At 42.1% G+C, this 18,247-nt stretch overlaps 2 protein-coding genes across 3 annotated transcripts in view; one reads left to right on the top strand and one right to left on the bottom strand.

The window, feature by feature from the left end:
• Btd (biotinidase) overlaps window positions 1-5,941 on the bottom strand; it is a 25,346-nt gene extending 19,405 nt beyond the window's left edge. For both annotated transcript variants that reach the window (XM_031361385.1, XM_031361384.1), the window contains exon 1: window positions 5,804-5,941. The gene's annotated coding sequence lies outside the window, so the exon portion shown is untranslated. The remainder of the gene's footprint in view (window positions 1-5,803) is intronic.
• Window positions 5,719-18,247, top strand: part of Hacl1 (2-hydroxyacyl-CoA lyase 1) — a 41,423-nt gene continuing 28,894 nt past the window's right edge. Inside the window, exons 1-5 of the mRNA XM_031361383.1 lie at window positions 5,719-6,164; window positions 6,353-6,457; window positions 10,879-10,919; window positions 12,870-12,950; window positions 16,523-16,595. Coding sequence (XP_031217243.1) covers window positions 6,075-6,164; window positions 6,353-6,457; window positions 10,879-10,919; window positions 12,870-12,950; window positions 16,523-16,595 — 390 coding nt within the window. The 5' untranslated portion in view covers window positions 5,719-6,074. The remainder of the gene's footprint in view (window positions 6,165-6,352; window positions 6,458-10,878; window positions 10,920-12,869; window positions 12,951-16,522; window positions 16,596-18,247) is intronic.

Raw genomic sequence — 18,247 nt, 5'->3', positions numbered from 1 at the left:
CACATCAAGACAAATACAGAAACAGCCAAAGGAACTGATAATATTGTAAATAAAGTAAAAAATAGAAATGTTTAGGAATTAGAAACATTTTGCTTCTAGCCAACAATGAAACTTTAAGGTACTTCTCTGTGCAATTGAACTCTCTGCTCATCAATTCTGCTCATCCAAAGAGACTATTCTAGATGCACCTGGTCTAAAGACCTTTAAAAAGAAGGCAAGTGCTTTTAAAGTGACACATTCCAGCTGTCCTTAAATAAGCAAGTCACCATGAGTCCTAAAGCTTCAAAGAAAGTCATTCCTCAGATGGCAGAGTTTGGAACTCCAGCCGACAGCGGCAGCCCGGAGAGTGAGATCCAAACCAGGTCCTAAGCTCTGCTCAGACTCCAACCCACACAAACATTCAGATAGTAAATAACTCTTATTTTAAGCTGTATAGCGGGTGCAAAGACAATTCTTAATACAACAAATACTGCATAACAGATCAGGAAAAATATTTAGGGACATAATTGAAGAATGTTCTCCAGGAACACAAGCAGATTCAAGTGGACAAAAAAGACAGCAAAACTCAAGAAGGGCGGACAATGCTTAGGAAAAGCCTTCCCACTGAAGATAAAGAATCATTTGGGGGCCAAGATCAAAGGCGTTTTTGTTGGGTTTGGTTTGTGAGACATGGTGTCTCCATGTAGCCAAGGCTGGCCTCAAACTCATACACCTCCTGCCTCAGCCCCCCAAGTGCTACTATTACAGGCTTGCACCACTATACCTGGCTAGAGACTTTTTTTTTTTTTTACAAAGACTGATTTAATTGTATGCGTATGGGTATTTTGTCTGCATGTATGTCTATGCACTACCACATGTGTGCAGTGTCTGAGGAGGCCAGAAGAGGGTGTCAGATCCCCTGGGACTGGAGTTACAGATAGTCACAAGCCACCATGTGGGAGCTAAGAAGAAAACCCAGGTCCTCTGCAAGAGCAGCAAGTGTTCTTAGCCAGGGAGCTGTCTCTCTGGCCTGGAAAAAGGCATTTGTAAGGGCAAAGCATCCGGCAGGTTGTTCCCACACCTTCTCACAATAACATCAATGTTAGCAAAATTCCATAGAATCATCTCTAAAATAGAAAATGAGACTTAGAACTGTTGTTATAGGATGCTAAGATTTGGTTGAAATACAAAAGTACCTGATAACGATTTTGAAGATGTAAGAACTTGGGAGTATCAGTCTCATCAGTTTAAACAGCTTTTCTTTAAAAAAAAAAAAAAAATGCATTGCAGCTTCAGTTCTGCTGAGCAGGAAGTGGATGGAAAAACTATGGCAGGAACGTCAGATATAAAATAAACACAAGGTTTCTGTTTATAGAACAGCATGCAAACCTTGTACACTTGGCAATGCAGGACTGAGGAAACTAGCCACAGGTCCCAAGAGAGAGGGAAAGGAAACTGAACATTATCAGCTAACCTGATTATAGAGAAAATGGAGAAATGTAAAAATAAGCAATAATGAAGAGGAAATAATAAGTCAGAAAGGGGAAAATAATGAAGAATTTTAGCTAAAATGAGGAATTTCCTAGAAACTGTCTCCAGCAATTGGTATGCTGAGGCAGTACAAATGTGGTGAGTTCCAGGTCAGCACGGGCTGCTAGGTAGTGAGTCCATAGCCCAGGCCGCTCTGGGTATGGGATACTCCCCATACCCATAGTATACATAGAAACTCTCACACAGGTGACAAACATACTTTCAGAGTACACTATTCGTACCCTGGAAAGGTAAGTAACCTGAACATCTACGCCCCTTCCTTTGTGTGTTGGAACCCTCAACACAGCCATGCTGGGAGGTGTCTGAGTCATCCATCCGCACGAATGCTTTTGGTGTAGGAAGGAGTTAGCCATCTTTAGTTTGGCCCGCTGTTTCACTCTTCTTCATATATCTGCTGCTGGCCTTTCTGCTCTGAGGTCCTCACCAAAACCAGATGCTAGCAATGGACTCTGAGCTGCTAGACAAATGGGCAAAGTAAGCATCTTTATGAATTACTTAGCATTGGCCAAGGTTGGTAAAGCAGACTTCATAATCTCCAGCTGCTTGGGAGGCAAAAAGATCACCAGTTCAAGGCCTGCCTGGGCTACAGAGTGAGTTCAAGGCCTGCCTGGGAAACTCACAGACCCTGTCTCGAAATAAAAAGCAGGGGAAAGGACAGGGATCTAGTTTAGAGATAGAGCAACTGTCTTCCCAGCACTACAGAGCAAATAAATAATTCCTATTCTCATGTACTCTCTCACAACAACAGAAATAGATTAAGACCCTATGAAAAGTGGATAATGCAGGTACTAGAAGCATTAGATTCAAAGCAATGGCTCCCTCTATGGGATGGAAAGGGGGATGCAGTCAGGGAGGGGCACACAGGAGGCCTTTTGTGTATTTATGGACTAGCTGCTGGTTTATGGGCATGTAGTAACTTCTGATCCTTCCATGTGTCTGAGAGATATCATAAATATTAAGAAATCATTGAGTTGTTGATAATCCCCAAGAAGGAGCTCAAAGGTTATGATGAAGAAACAAGTTTATGGACTTTCATTATGAAATGTCCCCAGTCCAACCCCACACCCTGGGAACTTTGCAGTTTTACTTCAAGGAGAAACGCTCTGTTGCTAAACCATAGCACGCCTTCACACCACACCTAGAACTGTCACCGTTTTATACACAAGAAAGAAAATCATGTGGTAGTTATTGCTAATGTTAAACTCTCTCAACTTTATTTTAAAAAGAAAAAAAAAACAGATAAAGCAGGAAAACCAGGTTCTTCCTATTTTCTTTCCATATTGCCCATTGCTTCAGTGTTAGGTCATGGGTCATTAAACTGCTAAGCAAAGTTCAGGCCTTGGGCAGGAATCCAGTGTTCTCTAGGTCAGAGGGTACCAGGGAAACCTGCTCAGGGCCTTTCAACTTTTATTATTGAGTTATTACTAAGCTGTCCCTGATAGCTTCAGAATATAAACTTGCTTTCTTCTTCTTCTTCTTTTTTTCTTCAAGCCTATCTCTAAGCTTTGCTTCTACACAGTTCATACATTTTATGAGAAGCAAACAAAATCAACTTAATCAGTTTTCCTCAACCAACCCTGTTATTACATCATTTTATGCCTGGTCTGCCTCTCTTGACATGCTTCCTTCAGCACATTGCCTGTAGTACACTTTTAAGTATTGTTTTGAAAAATGGTGCTTTATATAAGTTTTCTTTTTCTTTTTACTCCTGGCTTTTGCTTGCAGGTGCCATAGCGCTGTAATCTCAGCTACTTGGAAGGCCGAGCCAGGAAGACAGAAAGGCCCACCTGGACAACTTAGAGAAGTCTTGCCTTAACATAGAAAGGCAAGCTACTATAGTAAGCTACTAGGCAGCTGCTATAGTGGTATAGATAAGAAAATTAGCATTGGCCAGGATGAGTAAAGCAGACTTCATAATCCTATGATACTATGTATACTATAATACTATAGTAACACTATGGTGGTATAGTATACTATAATGCTATAGTAATACTATAGTGGTATAGTATACTATAATGCTATAGTAATACTATACTGGTATAGTACACTATAATACTAATATAGTATAGTGGTATAGTACACTATAATACTATAACAACACTATGGTGGTACAGTATACTATAATACTATAGTAATACTGTGGTGGTATAGTAGCTGCCTAGCATGCACTAGATGTTGGTTCAATCCACATAACAGAAGATATGCATTCAATTTCCATTTTCTACTAATTGTCAGCCAATTTCATTTTTAGCCATTCTATAACCTGACACAGCCTAAAATCATCTGAGAAATAAGTCTCCATAAAGTAACTCACCAAGTTGGTCTGTGGGCACATCTAAAGGGAGAAATCAAGATGAATATTAACCAATGCAGGAGGGCCTAGCCCATAAGACAGGTGTCATGGGCTGTATGAGAAAGCTAGCTAAGCATGAGTCTGAGAGAAGCCAGAGAGTGAGCCAGCAAGTAGGTTCCTCTCTTGAGTTCCTATCCTGACAACTGTCTCTCAAAGATGATCTGCGACTTGGCAGTGTAAGAAAAAATAAGCTTTCCCCTCCCTAACATGCTTTTACGCCTGGTATTTGCCATAACAACAAAATGAAGTTGGAAGGACAAATAACCCTAATTCCTCCTTTCTTTGATAACCAAACACTACATTTTGGTAAAGCATGCACTGTTTTTCACAGGTTCAGCTAGGTTATGCTTTATTATTTATTTTTAAGATTTATCTATTTCAATCATATAAGTACACTGTAGCTGTCTTCAGACACACCAGAAGAGGGCATTGGATCCCATTACAGATGGTTGTGAGCCACTATGTGGTTGCTGGAAATCGAACTTAGGTCATCTGGAAGAGCAGTCACTGCTCTTAAACACTGAGCCATCTCTCCAACCCCTGCCTTCTGATTTTTAAGAACATTAAAATTTAGAGCCTGAGATATAACTCAGTGGTAGAGTACTTGACTAATATGTGCAAAGTCCTAGGTTCAATCACTAGTATTTTTTTTTTTATGATTTATTCTTTCTTTGAGTAATAAAAAGATAGGGTCTCTCTACATAGCTCTGGGTATCCTGAAACTCACTAGGTAGATCAGGCTGGCCTCAGACTCACAGAAATCCATATGCCTCTACTTCCCAAGTGCCGGGATTAAAGGTGTGAGCCACCACAACTGGCTCTACGATGCCAAATTTCATCAAAATATCCAACAAAATTTTAAGCATACTACCAACAAAAATAACAGTATCATTACATATTCCAAGTCCACAGAGAGTCCTTTGTATAAATTACAGCTCCTGGGATCCTTATATTGCAGTTGGATGGAACAACGGTGACTTTTGGCCTTGGAAGAGAGATTCACATCACTTCTGCTGAATATCTGCAGGCTAAGGAAGCATGCAAAGCTATACCTTGAACAGCAAGGCGAAGGCAATAACCAGCTCAATGAGTTTTCTCTTTGCCAAATAGCAAAATTGCCCAGAAGACTGATCCTTAATAAATATAAACAAAAACAAACAAAAGCCCACTCAAGCTGATTCACAGTGATTTGTTCTCATCAGAGTTCAGTTTGCACTTCATACAGTGTTCTGCCAGTAATTCTTCTGAGAGAAGAATTGGTGTAAGGTATAGGTGCCACGAGTTGACTAATGTCTACAAAGCATGCGATGCCAGGGTCAAGCAGGCTTATCCTTGAACCAGTGAGTAGAAAACAACCAACACTATGACTTTGGTAAAAGTTAAGCAATCATACATTAATTATTAATTAACGGCTCTAACAGATCTTAGTGATACCCAACTAGAACAAAATAAGTATAAACCAGGCAGAGGGCAGGAGCGGCTGGTGTTAATAAGTTTATCTCTTGACGAGCAATTTTGGTGTCATCTATGATTAAGAATACACTTCTGCTTACAGACTTCTGGAATGTGCATATGATGTGGGGTGCAAACCCACAAAGTTATGAAACCAGAGGGCATAGGAGCATGACAACACTGCCCCGAAGCTAGTTTTTTTTCCAACTTTACACTCTCCAAGATACCCCCGTCCCAGCAACCTTTACGCAGCTTGCCCCCAATCAGCTAGAAGCTCTGGCGGGGGCGGGGGAGAAGGCGGAGGCGGGGACGCGAGCTGGGGCCACGCCCCCTCCTCGCTCGGTCTCTGTTTCCTTTCATCCTCCAGATGCGCATGTGCCATCCCCTCCCCACGCGGGATTCTGCTGTGTTGCTACGGTAGTGGAGGACAAAACTATGGCGAGTAGCCTCAGAGGTTGGGTTTCTTACCTGCTCCGCACAGGACGCGGCCTCCGGCTCGTCCCGCCTCCTGCTGATGGCAGAATCCGGAAAAGTCTGACTGGAGAATGGGCGTGCTTACGTGATCGCCTCACCGAGGACTGACTTCTTGTCCCGCCCCTTCTCCCCTTTGCTTAAATCCGTTGGGCTGCCCTCGTGTCTGTCAGAAGCGGGTGTCACCAACAAGAACGTGCGACCGACTCTGCGGCTAGTAAAGCTGTGAGCTGCAATAATAGTGCCTTGAAGTAACTTTAGGTGGAAGATGCCAGAAAGTAACTCAGCAGAGGGTAACGACAGAAGCGAGGAGCAAGTGTCTGGTGCTAAAGTCATCGCCCAGGCCCTAAAAGCTCAAGTACGATGGATCGGGTGTGAAAGGCTCCACTGAAGCAGCCGGGAACCTCGCGTTGCCGTAGAGACGGAGGGCAAGGAGGCGGGGGCGGGGGGTCCTGTTGGTCTCTCCTTTGCACTTCCCGGGAAGGCAAGAAGGCTGGGTCACCTGATGACCCGCGTTTGTGCCCCCCTTTTCCCTCCTACCTCCAGGATGTGGAGTACATGTTCGGTGTCGTAGGCATCCCCGTGACCGAAATCGCCCTTGCTGCACAGGAACTGGGCATCAAGTACGTCGGGATGAGGAATGAGCAAGCGGTGAGTCTTGACAGAGGTACCGAATGGCAGCTATTCGGTCCACACAGCGTCCCGTTGCTTCTAAAGCATTGCACTACCACTGTTAATCCTACTTGGCAGAAAATGAGAAGCAGAGAGACTAAGTCAAACTTGCCTAACGTGGGTCATTTTGTAGAGGCATTTGAACTCGGGTATTCTGAGTTTGGAGCTGTGCTTACACTGTTCTACCGTAGTGTACTCTGCCACGCCACGTCCAAATATCAGAATCGTAAGGGGTGTTCTTACTTCACTATTAGACTGTTAGTTCTAGCAGAGAAGGCACTAGTTGTTTCATCACTACGTATGTGTATTGCCAGCACCTGGTATGGTTCCCATCCATGATAGGTGTCAGAGAGATGTGGCATTAATGATTGAAAGCCAGGACTCATGCAACATAAAGTGGAAGATATTACAGATGGTAATGTCGTCATTGGAACTTAGGGCTCTCAAACTCCAGTCTGGTGTTTTCCCTCAGCATTATGCTCCGACCCTTTTTGGGGCTTCCTTGAAAGAGGGAAAAGCAAAGGAGACATTATATGAATCTACTTGCAGTGTTTCCTCTGGCAGCTCAGTCTTTCCCTCCCTCATCAATCCTGGCAAAAATATCAACTATCTGGTGCAGATGAAGTGGCTCAATGGAGCTTGCTACAAAGCCTCATAACCTGAATGTAATCTCCAGGACCTAGATGGAAAAATGAAGATTACTGATTCGTGATTCATGTTGTCCTTGGACCTACACACACATCTAGACTGAGTTAAATTGTTCTCTCTCTTCTCCCTCTCCTTCTCTCTCCTCTCACTCCTTCTCTTTCTTTTACACACACACACACACACACACTCACACACAAATAATTTAAAAGATCAAGAATTGGGGATGGAGAATTAGCTCAGCAGTTAACAATACTTGTTACTTTTTCAGAGACCAGGATTTGGTTTCTGGCATCCACGTGGTGGCTTACAACCTCCCATAACTCTGGTTTCAGAGGATCTAATGGTTTCTTTTGGCCTCGATGGGCACACACATGGTTTACATAGACATACATATGTATATACATATATACACACTGCTGTCCCTTCTGCTGCCGTCACTGCTTTCTTGATCTTGACTTCTCTTGCCACCCTTTCTCTGCCATCAGAAGTGAGTCCCAGGGGATATGGTTCATCTGTTTCAAATCCCTACCACCAGCACTGACTTGACTGAGTAATATAGGGGTTTACTACATTATTTGCTAATTGAAAGACATTTATCGACAAGGTTTGACATTTATAGGGAATGTTCTTAATCAGAAAACTGCTAGGTATTAATTTGTGTTGTTTACACTTTTGTTCCCTTACCTCTTTTTTTTTTTTTCCAGTGCTGGGAATTGAACCCAGGACCCTTTGCACACTAAGCAAGCACTCTGCCACTGAGCTGTACACTTACCTCTCAGTTTTCTTATTTGGAACAAACTTCTATTCCTTTACCTGCATGGAAAAGTATAGGTGTTGATCTAGATTTTAGTATTTTTCTAGAGTATGTTTGCCTGTTGTTTCTTCTTCATGTATTAGACATGCATTAAGTATGTACTGTATGATTGATCTAGACTATATAAGCAGCAGAAGAGAGGGATGTAAAGAAGAAATAAAGTTTACTTTTCAACTCCCAAGTTATTCATTTGGGGAAAATGAGGGTAAGACACAAAAAGACAGTCTAAAATAACTTAGCTCCTCACAAAAGGAATACATAAAAGGGATAGTAGTCATACAGAGTGACTGGCTGTCCTCACTGGGAGAGGAAAGATTGCTCATAGAGGTGATGGCTTGTTCATGCTGCATCGGTATAACTTAAAGGCATGGTAAACTGTGAGAGTGGGTAGTTAGGCCACAGGATGGTTATGGAAAAACTACCGCTCACAAGTGCAATCCTTGCAGCTACTCAGCTGAAACAGGAGATTTCAGGTTTGGAGCCAGGCTGGTCAGCTGAGACCATGGAGGCTTGGGCTATCCATCTTTCAGTGTTAGAGTATTGCCTTACATGTCCAGTGCTCTGGGTTTCCCTAGTACAACAACAGACTTGAATAAACCGACAACTACAGACAGTCTTCTGAGAAAGCATCCCACAGAAGACGGTAAAAGAGCTTGAAGAAAGAGTAGGTACTGCCTATCATGAAGGGAAAGGTTAGCTCTTCCAGAGGTGATCCCTAGGTTAGCCGCTTAGAGGACTACATGGGGATAAGACTGAGGTTTAGAATAGAAAGGGGAAGACCATTTACAAGGGAAGATGGCAGGTATAATGTTTTCAAAGGGAATATTCAAAAGTGCTCAGAAGGGTTCAAGAACAGGATTGTGCTAAAGAGAAGGTGTACTTGGATATTGCTTTATTGTCGTTTATCAGTTCCTTAGAGTAGTCAAGATACTACTTCGTGTGGCCAGAAGATAGGAGATTGTGAGGAAGTTAGCTATATTCTAAGTATTGTACATGTCTGAGATTACTGACCTTGTCCTCCTTGGAGTGCTCTGAATTATATTCATTTTGTAGATGAAGAAGCCAATGTGCAGAGTGATTTGTTCAAATCACACAGTAGAATCTAGGAGAACTAGGCTCTGGATCAGAACACTGACTCCAGACATATCCGGAGAACTATGTGCACTCTGGGGGGGTGTAATTTGGTAGAAAAGTAGAAGCTTTTGTTTTGTTTTGTTTTGTTTTAATGGTAATAAAGTTTGTTATTTCTCATAGGACAGTGGTAGTTCATTCCTGTAATCCCAGAACACAGGAGGCAGAGGCAGGTGGATATCTTCTTTGAGCTGAAGACCACCCTGATCTACCGAGTGAGTTCTAGGACAGCCAGGACTACACAGAGAAACCCTGTCTCAAACAACAACAACCAAACCAAACCAACAACAGCAATCTGTTATTTCTCAGTTTTTGGCATATGCCAGAGATGTGTGCTTTCTACATATGTTTTATATTTTGCTGCTATAAGTGGACAATCATTCCCAATGTATAAAAGAGTATATTAATTTTAGCACACATTTTATGCAGTTTACTCTTATTTTTAAAGATAAGACAAGTAATGTCTATAATGTTCTAGACAAAGAATAATTTTAAAATGTACTCAGTGTTCTTCCTGGGTATCTTAGATTTCATTTAACTTAGTGTTTCCCCTGTTCCTTGTAAGCTGGAGGAAGCACAGGTCAGTGAAGAATGGCCAGACATGGTGACTCCCAGATGTATACCAGAGCTTAAGAGGCTTCTGGTGCAGTCAAGGGCAGCCTGGGCCACAGAGCTTGTCTCAAAACAAACAAAAAAGCACATCAGCAGCAAGGAGAATGTCACCGGCTTGCTTGCCAAGAATTGAAGACATACAGTCCATAATGTGTAACCTGACCGTGTAGAAGCAAATTCAGAAACAGGGATAACAGAAGAATCCCGTTTAAAATGGAGCAACACTCACTGGCCTATATAGTACCCGCAAACATCAAGCCGAACTGATGAGGGATAAGAGAAAACATATATCACCAGTATGAGGAATGAAAATACAGACATCATTACGCGCCCTAATGTGCAAATGGGCTGAAGGAATCACAGTGGAAAATGGAGAATAGTTTTAATCAGTGATAATGAAATGAGTATCAAAGATAATTCATAAAATACCTTTTAGACAAAGTAGCTGAAGTGAATCCGTTAGCAAAGATTTAAAACCAATGCTGTCAGTTTTTTTCAAGACACCAGGAAAGGAAAAGCAAGTCAAACTCAAGGAAAGACATTAAATAAAGAATGCATAAACAGATACTAGTGAAGTAGAAAACTACAGAAAAACAACAAAATTAAAGATGTCAGCACTTGGAAGGCTCAGACATGTGAATCACCCTGGGTTACACGGCTCATTTCTAGGCCAGCCTAAGTAATGAGACCAGGCTCTACACAAAGAAATGAACCCTTCAAAGAAGAGTGGGAGAAGACAGACTTGAACAATAAGAAATCAATTCCCATTGATTCTCGAGATACTCAAGCAGTTGTGAATTGATAATATGGATAGCATAGAGAGTAATAACAATTCCTTGAAAAACTTAAATTTAGACACCTAGATACACTTAAGCCAGACCTTGAAATTTGTGGCTATCACATCTCATAAAAACGAGCAGTGTTCCAATTCTTCCTTCCCTTTACTACGTGAATTCTCATCCCCACCTCTTCCCTCCAAGACAGGGTTTCTCTCTGTAGCCCTGGCTGTCCCAGAACGCACTCGATAGACCAGGCTGGCCTCAGACTTAGAGATCCACCTGCCTCTGCCGCATGAGTGAGTACTGGGACCAAAGGTGTGCGCCATGATGCCAGCTCATGTTAGTAATAGATTTTCTTGTCTTTATGCCCAGGAGTCCTGTGAGGTTCATTAAGTCCTGTTGTCCTTTCTTCATAGGCTTGTTATGCTGCCTCTGCAGTTGGATACCTAACGGGCAGGTAAATAAAGTCTGCCTCATTTGCATACATCTAGTGTTTGGGGTAGAAATATATATTTCACCTGAAAGCTTAGATGTCTTAAAGAGATTATAGAAGATGGTATTAATAAGAAGTGAGAACTTTATACAAAAGGCTTGGTCCAAAACGAGGTTGCCAGAGCATATTCCAGCTACTTGTACTAGCTAATTATCCCTCATTTTTTATTAGAAATTAATTCTTTTTAAAAATAACCATTTTAGCCGGGCAGTGGTGGTACACGCCTTTAATCCCAGACTTGGGAGGCAGAGGCAGGCGAACTTCTGAGCTCAAGGACAGCCTGATCTACAGAGTGAGTTCTAGGACAACCAGGGCTACACAGTGAAACCCTGTCTGGAAAAAAAAATTTTTTTTTAGAAAGTATATAAAGAAGAAAAACTAAAATTCTATAATTCTACAACCATTAAGATTTTTTCAGGGCTGGTGAGATGGCTTAGCAGGTAAGAGAACTGACTGCTCTTCCGAAGGTCCTGAGTTTGGATCCCAGCAACCACATGGTGGCTCACGACCACCCATAATGAGATCTGACGCCCTCTTCTAGTGCATCTGAAGCTACAGTGTATTACACCTGAGTGAGCCAGGCTGTCCTGAGTTCATTTCTCAGCATGGCTCACGGCCATCTGTACAGCTACAGTGTACTCATACACATAAAATTAATAAATCTTTAAAAGTAAAGAACCCTTATTAAAGTAAGTTTAAAATTTTTTTTCATATATTCAACTTTTTTCTACATTTACAGTTTTTTGGGGGAATTTGGACCTCTGACAAAATTTGTATTGTACTTTTTTGCCGCTTATACAAGCTTTTGTTTTAATTTCTAAAGCTGAAGTTAATAATTAAATACTAAGAAATATAATCAAGCAAGATTTCACAATCCTCCCTTTTTATTGGGAGCCTTCTGAACTTGACCCTAAGGAAAACTTCACCTAAAACAGTGTCTGGGTTACTTCTGTTGCTTTATTTGCATGTAAGCAATATTTTAATTTTTTTGCTGACCCTGGAAAACATTTAAATCACAGTCATTTATGATTAAGTGATCTGGACTGATGATTATTTTAACAAGCTGGAGGTTAATTTTGAAAATTTTACTTTGAAAACTTTGGGAATTATACTGACTAGTACTGCAGCATTAGCAACGGGTGGCCGTTTACATTTAATTCAAAATAAGTACCATTCTAAGCAGAGCTCCTCCTGTAGACTGGCCACCTTTGAAGTGTCCAGAGACTGTGTGTGGAGTCCATAGCATGTCAGACTGCTCGGGAATATGAGCACTACTGTAGGACTTTCTGCCAGGTGGTGCTGGTGTGGATGTTTAATCTCTGGGAAGACTTGTGTTAATGTTATTTGAAGACTAACAGATCATGAAGTTAGAACTGAAAAGTGATAAGCGTAATGATATAGTGACTCTTTACTATTGAGCACTTTAAGCCCAGGAAGTTATGTCAAGAGAAAGCATTCAGAAAGATTTAGAGGAAAACCACACATTTAGAATCATGTTTCTCACAAAGATTTAGTATATTATATGTATTTGTTAGGAAATGGAAAAAAAAACCACAGAAGATATATGTGGCTGTCAAAATTTGCCTCTATAATCAGTCAGCTTGTTCTAAGCCAAATATAATTAGAGCAAAATATGAGGAGGTTAGTAAAATATAGTGGGAAAGTAATAGTGTACATTATACCTTAAAAGACACTCGATGTTACTCTTTTTAATTAAGATATTCTAATAATTGTTTAGCAATTATAGTAAAGACCTTCACGTCTTTCCTTTGACAACCAAGACGTTTCCATGGAAACCCTAAGATACTATGAATGGGTAGTCGGTAATTCCGGGCTGAGATTGTGGGCAACTGTACTTTTTCTCTCAGGTTGTTAAGTCTGATCTGCTGTTGATAAACTCTGCTTTGCTTCCAGGCCAGGAGTATGCCTTGTTGTTTCTGGTCCCGGTCTCATCCACGCCTTGGGTGGCATGGCGAATGCAAACATGAACTGTTGGTAAGTGGTCTGGCCGTGGGGGGAGGGGGGGGATGGTAGGGGTAGGGGGATGGGGAGGGGTGGGGGAGGAGTGGGGTGGGGGAGGGGCAGAAGGGTGCAAAGCCTGCAGGTCAGTCAATGTGCCGCTTGAGGACAGCAGTCACCAACCTTGCACGGAAGTAGAAACTTGCTGGGAAGAGTAGTGCTCCGGTGACACATAAAGCCGTAACTGTGACGTGATGAATGTTGATATGCTTGACTATTCTATCAGCTCACTATGCATATCAAAACATAATGTGCCCTTTAAATATGTGCATTGTGAGGGAGAGGGAACTCTATTAACTCCTTTACTAAGAGAGGAACAGTTAACGTTGTAGAGTTTCTTTCTCTGTGTGTGTTTGTGTATGTGAGCATGCAGCATTCATGTAGTTTTAAATGAAGAAATACTTTTTAAATATGTTAATTATTGAACCTGGAGCCTCACTATATTATATAGGCCAGGCAGGCTAATCTGGAATAATTCTTCTTCCTCCTCTTCCCCTTCCTCTTTTTCTAGACATGGTTTCTCTGTATATCCCTTGCTGTCCTGGAACTGTTGACAGGCTAGCCTTGAGGTCCACCCGCCTCTGCCTCCCTTGTACTGGGATTAAAGGTATTACCAAGCCAAGCAAGTCTGGAATTCCCCCACTTGCTCCGGCCCAAAGATTTATTTATTATTATATATAAGTACACACTGTAGCTGACTTCAGATGCACCAGAAGAGGGCATCAGATCTCATTACAAGTGGTTGTGAGCCAACATGTGGTTGTAAGGATTTGAACTCAGGACCTTCAGAAGAGCAGTCAATGCTCTTACCTGCTGACCCATCTCTCCAGCCCCGAAGTCTGGAATTCTTTTTTTTTTTAAAGATTTATTTTATTTTATTTTATTTTATGTGTATGAGTACACTGTAACTGTGCACCATCATGTGTGTGGCTGCTGGGAATTGAACTCAGGACCTCTGCCAGCTCCACTCGCTCCAGCATAATTCACTGTAGCTGTCTTCTGACACACCAGAAGAGGGCGTCAGATCTCATTATGGGTGGTTGTGAGCCACCATGTGGTTGCTGGGATCCGAACTCAGGACCTTTGGAAGAGCAGTCAGTGCTCTTACCGACTGAGCCATCTTGCCAGCCCACCATTCTTTTTTTTTGTTTTTGTTTTTTGTTTTTTTGTTTGTTTTTTTTTCAAGACAGGGTTTCTCTGTATAGCCCTGGCTGTCCTGGAACTCACTCTGTAGACCAGGCTGGCCTCGAACTCAGAAATCCGCCTGCCTCTGCTGGGATTAAAGGCATGTGCCACCACGCCCAGCTGGAATTCTTAAAGAGATCTGCCTGCCTCTGTGTCCTGACTGCTGGGACTAAAGTCATATGACACTATGCCCAGCTTAGCTTTGTGTGTGTGTGAGACAGAATCTCTTTAGGTTGGCCAAGAAGGGTTTGAACTCCCTTAGCCCAAGTAGGCCGTGAACTTGTGATCCTCCTGCCTCAGTCGGTCTCCAGAGTAGTCAGAGTTACAGGTCTGCCCCACCACACGTGGCTAAGAGTGGTTGCAGTTGTTTGCTGTTTGTTTGGTTTCTCACCCTAGCTCAGTAGATAGAAGTGTACACTCTTCACCTTGCTCTGCCTGGCTAGTAGGACATTTCTGTCCTTATGTTAGAATTTGCTTTATATGCTGTTTAATGCTGATTCACCAGGTCTACCTTTAACCTTTTCTCAGATCCTTTACCAGTAATATCAGTGTGAAGGGGCTATGTTGTAGTTAGGGGGTTATGGCTGGGAAGAGACACCATGACCATGCAATCCTTATAAGGGGAAACCTTTAATTAGGGCTGGCTTACGGTTTCAGAAGCTCAGTCCATTATCTTTACAGTGGGAAGCATGGCAGCGTCCAGGCAGACATGGTGTGGAGAAGGAGCTGAGAATTGGTTCTACAGCTTGACCTGCAGGCAGCAGAAGGAAACTGTATATCACACTGGGCATAGCTTGAGCATCTAAGATCTCAAAGCCCTGCTCCACAGTGACACACTTCCTTCAACAAGGCAACACCTCCTAATAGTGCCACTCCCTATGGCCAAGCATTGAAACGCCTGAGTCTATGGGAGCCATGCCTATTCAAACCACCACAATGTTCTCATCAACTCAGAACGTATCTTTTTACTGCGAAGGATGTTGTTTTCATTCTTTGCACAGTTTCTTTCTTGTTTCTTTTGTGTGTGTGTGTCTGTGTACGTCTGTGTGTGATATGTGCATGCACAAGACCTGACATGTGGAGGCCAGAGGACAACCCCGCAGAGGCTGGTTCTCTCCTTCTATGCTCTGGGTGCCAGGAAACAAACTCACGTCATCAGGCTTGGCAGCAAGTGCCCTCATCCACCAAGCCTGACCTCTGTGCTTCTTCTAGATCCTTTTCTCTGTCTTCTTTGTCTTTTTTTTTTTAAGTTTTAAAAAAAACCTTGAGACATAAAATAGAACTATCACTCATCTTGCAATTTTCAAATAGACTCATGTAGGAAAACATAAAATATCTTTTCTCCATCTCAGGAATAGTAAACATATAAAATTCATTTTCTGTCCCTCAGTCTGGAAGCCTAAGCATCTACAAGCTGATGTAAGAAAAAGCATTTGAGACACACACACGCATGCACACACACACACACAAACACACACAAGTACAGACACAGACACACACACACACATATACACATACCGACACACACACAGACATATACACACACACAGACACACACACACTCACACACACACAGACACATTCTCACATACACACATATACACACACAGACACACACACATATACACACACAGACACACACACACATACACACATGTGTATACACAGACACACAGACATGCACACACATACTCACAAACACATATACATACACAGACACACACACTCACAGACACACACAGACTCACACACATATACAGGCATACAGACACACAGACATACACATGCACACACACACATACATGCACACACACACACATACACACACACACATGTTCTCAATCTTCCTAATGCTGTGACCCTTTAATACACTTCCTCATGTTGTGACCCTAGCCATGAAATTCTTTTTGTTGCTACTTCATAACTATAATTTTGCTACTGCTATGAACTGCAATGTAAATATCTTTGAAGGTAGAGGTTTGCCAAAGCTGTTGCAACCCACAGGTTGAGAACCTCTGCCATATGTTGCATCTCAAATTGTTTTAGCCTCTAGCTTTTCAAGGAACATGTAGCTTTCTGTCTTAGTCACTCCAAACTGTTAATTGTGCATTGGACACTGTTGGACACATTATTTATTCTCTTTTAATCTTAATGGTATTTTTATGTGCATTGGTATTCTGCCTGCATGTCTGTGTGAGGGTGTCAGATCTTGGAGTTACGGACAGTTGTTACCCATCATGTGGGTGCTGGGAATTGAACCTGAGTCCTCTGGAAGAACAGTTAGTACTCTCAACTGCTGAGCTATCTCTCTAGCCCCATATAGTCTCATTTGTAATTACATTTCTAAAACATTGCTATTTCAGGCCCTTGATTGTGATTGGTGGTTCTTCTGAAAGAAATCAAGAAACAATGGGAGCCTTCCAGGAGTTTCCGCAGGTATCCATCCTCCACTAACCTCCAAGCCGCGATTAAGTCCCGCTAAAGTAAAACACTGTTTTAATTGGGGTTTCTGTTGCTGCGATGAAACATGCTGACCACAAGCAGCTTGGGGAGGGAAGTCAGGAAGGGCCTGGTGCACAGGCCACGGAAGAGCACTGCTTACTCAAGTGCTGCTTATGACTCCCTCAGCCTGCTTTCTTATACAACTCAGGACTGCCTGCCCAGGGGCAGCATTGCCCACCCTGGCTGGGCCCACCCATAACCTAACCATTATCCAATCAAGAAAATGCCCTACAGACTTGCCTAGAGGCAATCTGATGGAGGCATTTTCTCAATTGAGGTTCTTCTCAAATAACAATAATTTATGTCAATTTGATGGAAAACTAACTAGCACAGACACAACTTATAAAATCTGTAAAATAAATAAATAAATTACTTAGTTAATTTTTAAAAATCTGTATTGCAGGCAAGATGGTTCTGTGGGTAAAGGCTCCTTTCTCTAAGCCTGAACACTAGTGCTCTATCCCTAGAACACACATGGTAGGAGGGGAGAGACTGATTCTCACAAGCTGGTCTCAGGCCTCCGCATGCACCATGACACTTCATATACAACACTGCTAAACAAATAAAATAAAAAGAAAATTTAATCTGCAAAATAAAGACAAAAAGGGAAAATTACAAGTGAGTGAGGTAATTTTCTGAGCGAGATAGTATCAGGTTGTGTTAAGAAAGAGCTTAGGGGCTGGAGAGATGGGTCAGCAGTTAAGAGCATGTACTGCTCTTGCAGAGATGAGAGGTCAGCTCCCAGCACCTCTTATCTACCTGCAACTCCAGCTCTAGGGGAATCTGATACACCCTTCTGGCTCCTGTGGGTACTGTGCTCAATTACACAAACATATATATAGAATTTTTAAAACAAAGATCTAAAGAAATATACCAAAATGGACATGATTTGAATTTTTCATTTTATTTATATGAGTGCTTTGCCACATGTGCATCTGTGCACTGTGTGTATTGGTGCTTGTGAAGTCCGGAAGAGGGTGTCAGATCCCCTAGAACTGGAGTTATGGATGGTTATGGTCTACCACTGAGCCATTTTCCCTAGCACTTAAAATAGATATATTTTCTTATTATTAATTTTGCGTATGTGTGTATCTTCATGTGGGTATGTGCATGTAAATGCAGGTGCCCATAGAGACCAGAGGTGTAGACCCCTGGAGCTGGAGTTACAAATGCTTGGGAGCTGTCAAGGTCCAGCCTCTGCACAGGTTCAGAGTTTTCAACCTGAAGCAGGGATAGCTGGAAGGCGCATATTAAATATACACAGACTACTTTTTGGGTACAAGCTGACAGGCAGTTTTTCAAGGCTTAAAGTTTCTCACTCTTCTCTCTCATTCTCTGCTTTCTTTCTTTCTCACTCATTTGCTCACAACTTGAAGCTGCACATGCTCTGCATTCTCCTGCGAACTCTTTTCTTCTGTGTACTTTTCTTGAACTCTCACGCTCATACATACACACCTCTGTATGTTCCCCTTTCACTCACACACACAGTCTCTATACACACCTCCCATTCTTTCCTCACTCACTCTTCACATTCTCTCCTTACTCACTCTTCACATTCTCTTCTCACTCGCTCTTCACATTCTCTC

The sequence above is a fragment of the Mastomys coucha genome, unplaced genomic scaffold (assembly GCF_008632895.1).
Source record: "Mastomys coucha isolate ucsf_1 unplaced genomic scaffold, UCSF_Mcou_1 pScaffold9, whole genome shotgun sequence".
Classification (NCBI taxonomy): Eukaryota; Metazoa; Chordata; class Mammalia; order Rodentia; family Muridae; genus Mastomys; species Mastomys coucha.
This window is presented reverse-complemented; position numbering and strand designations above follow the sequence as displayed.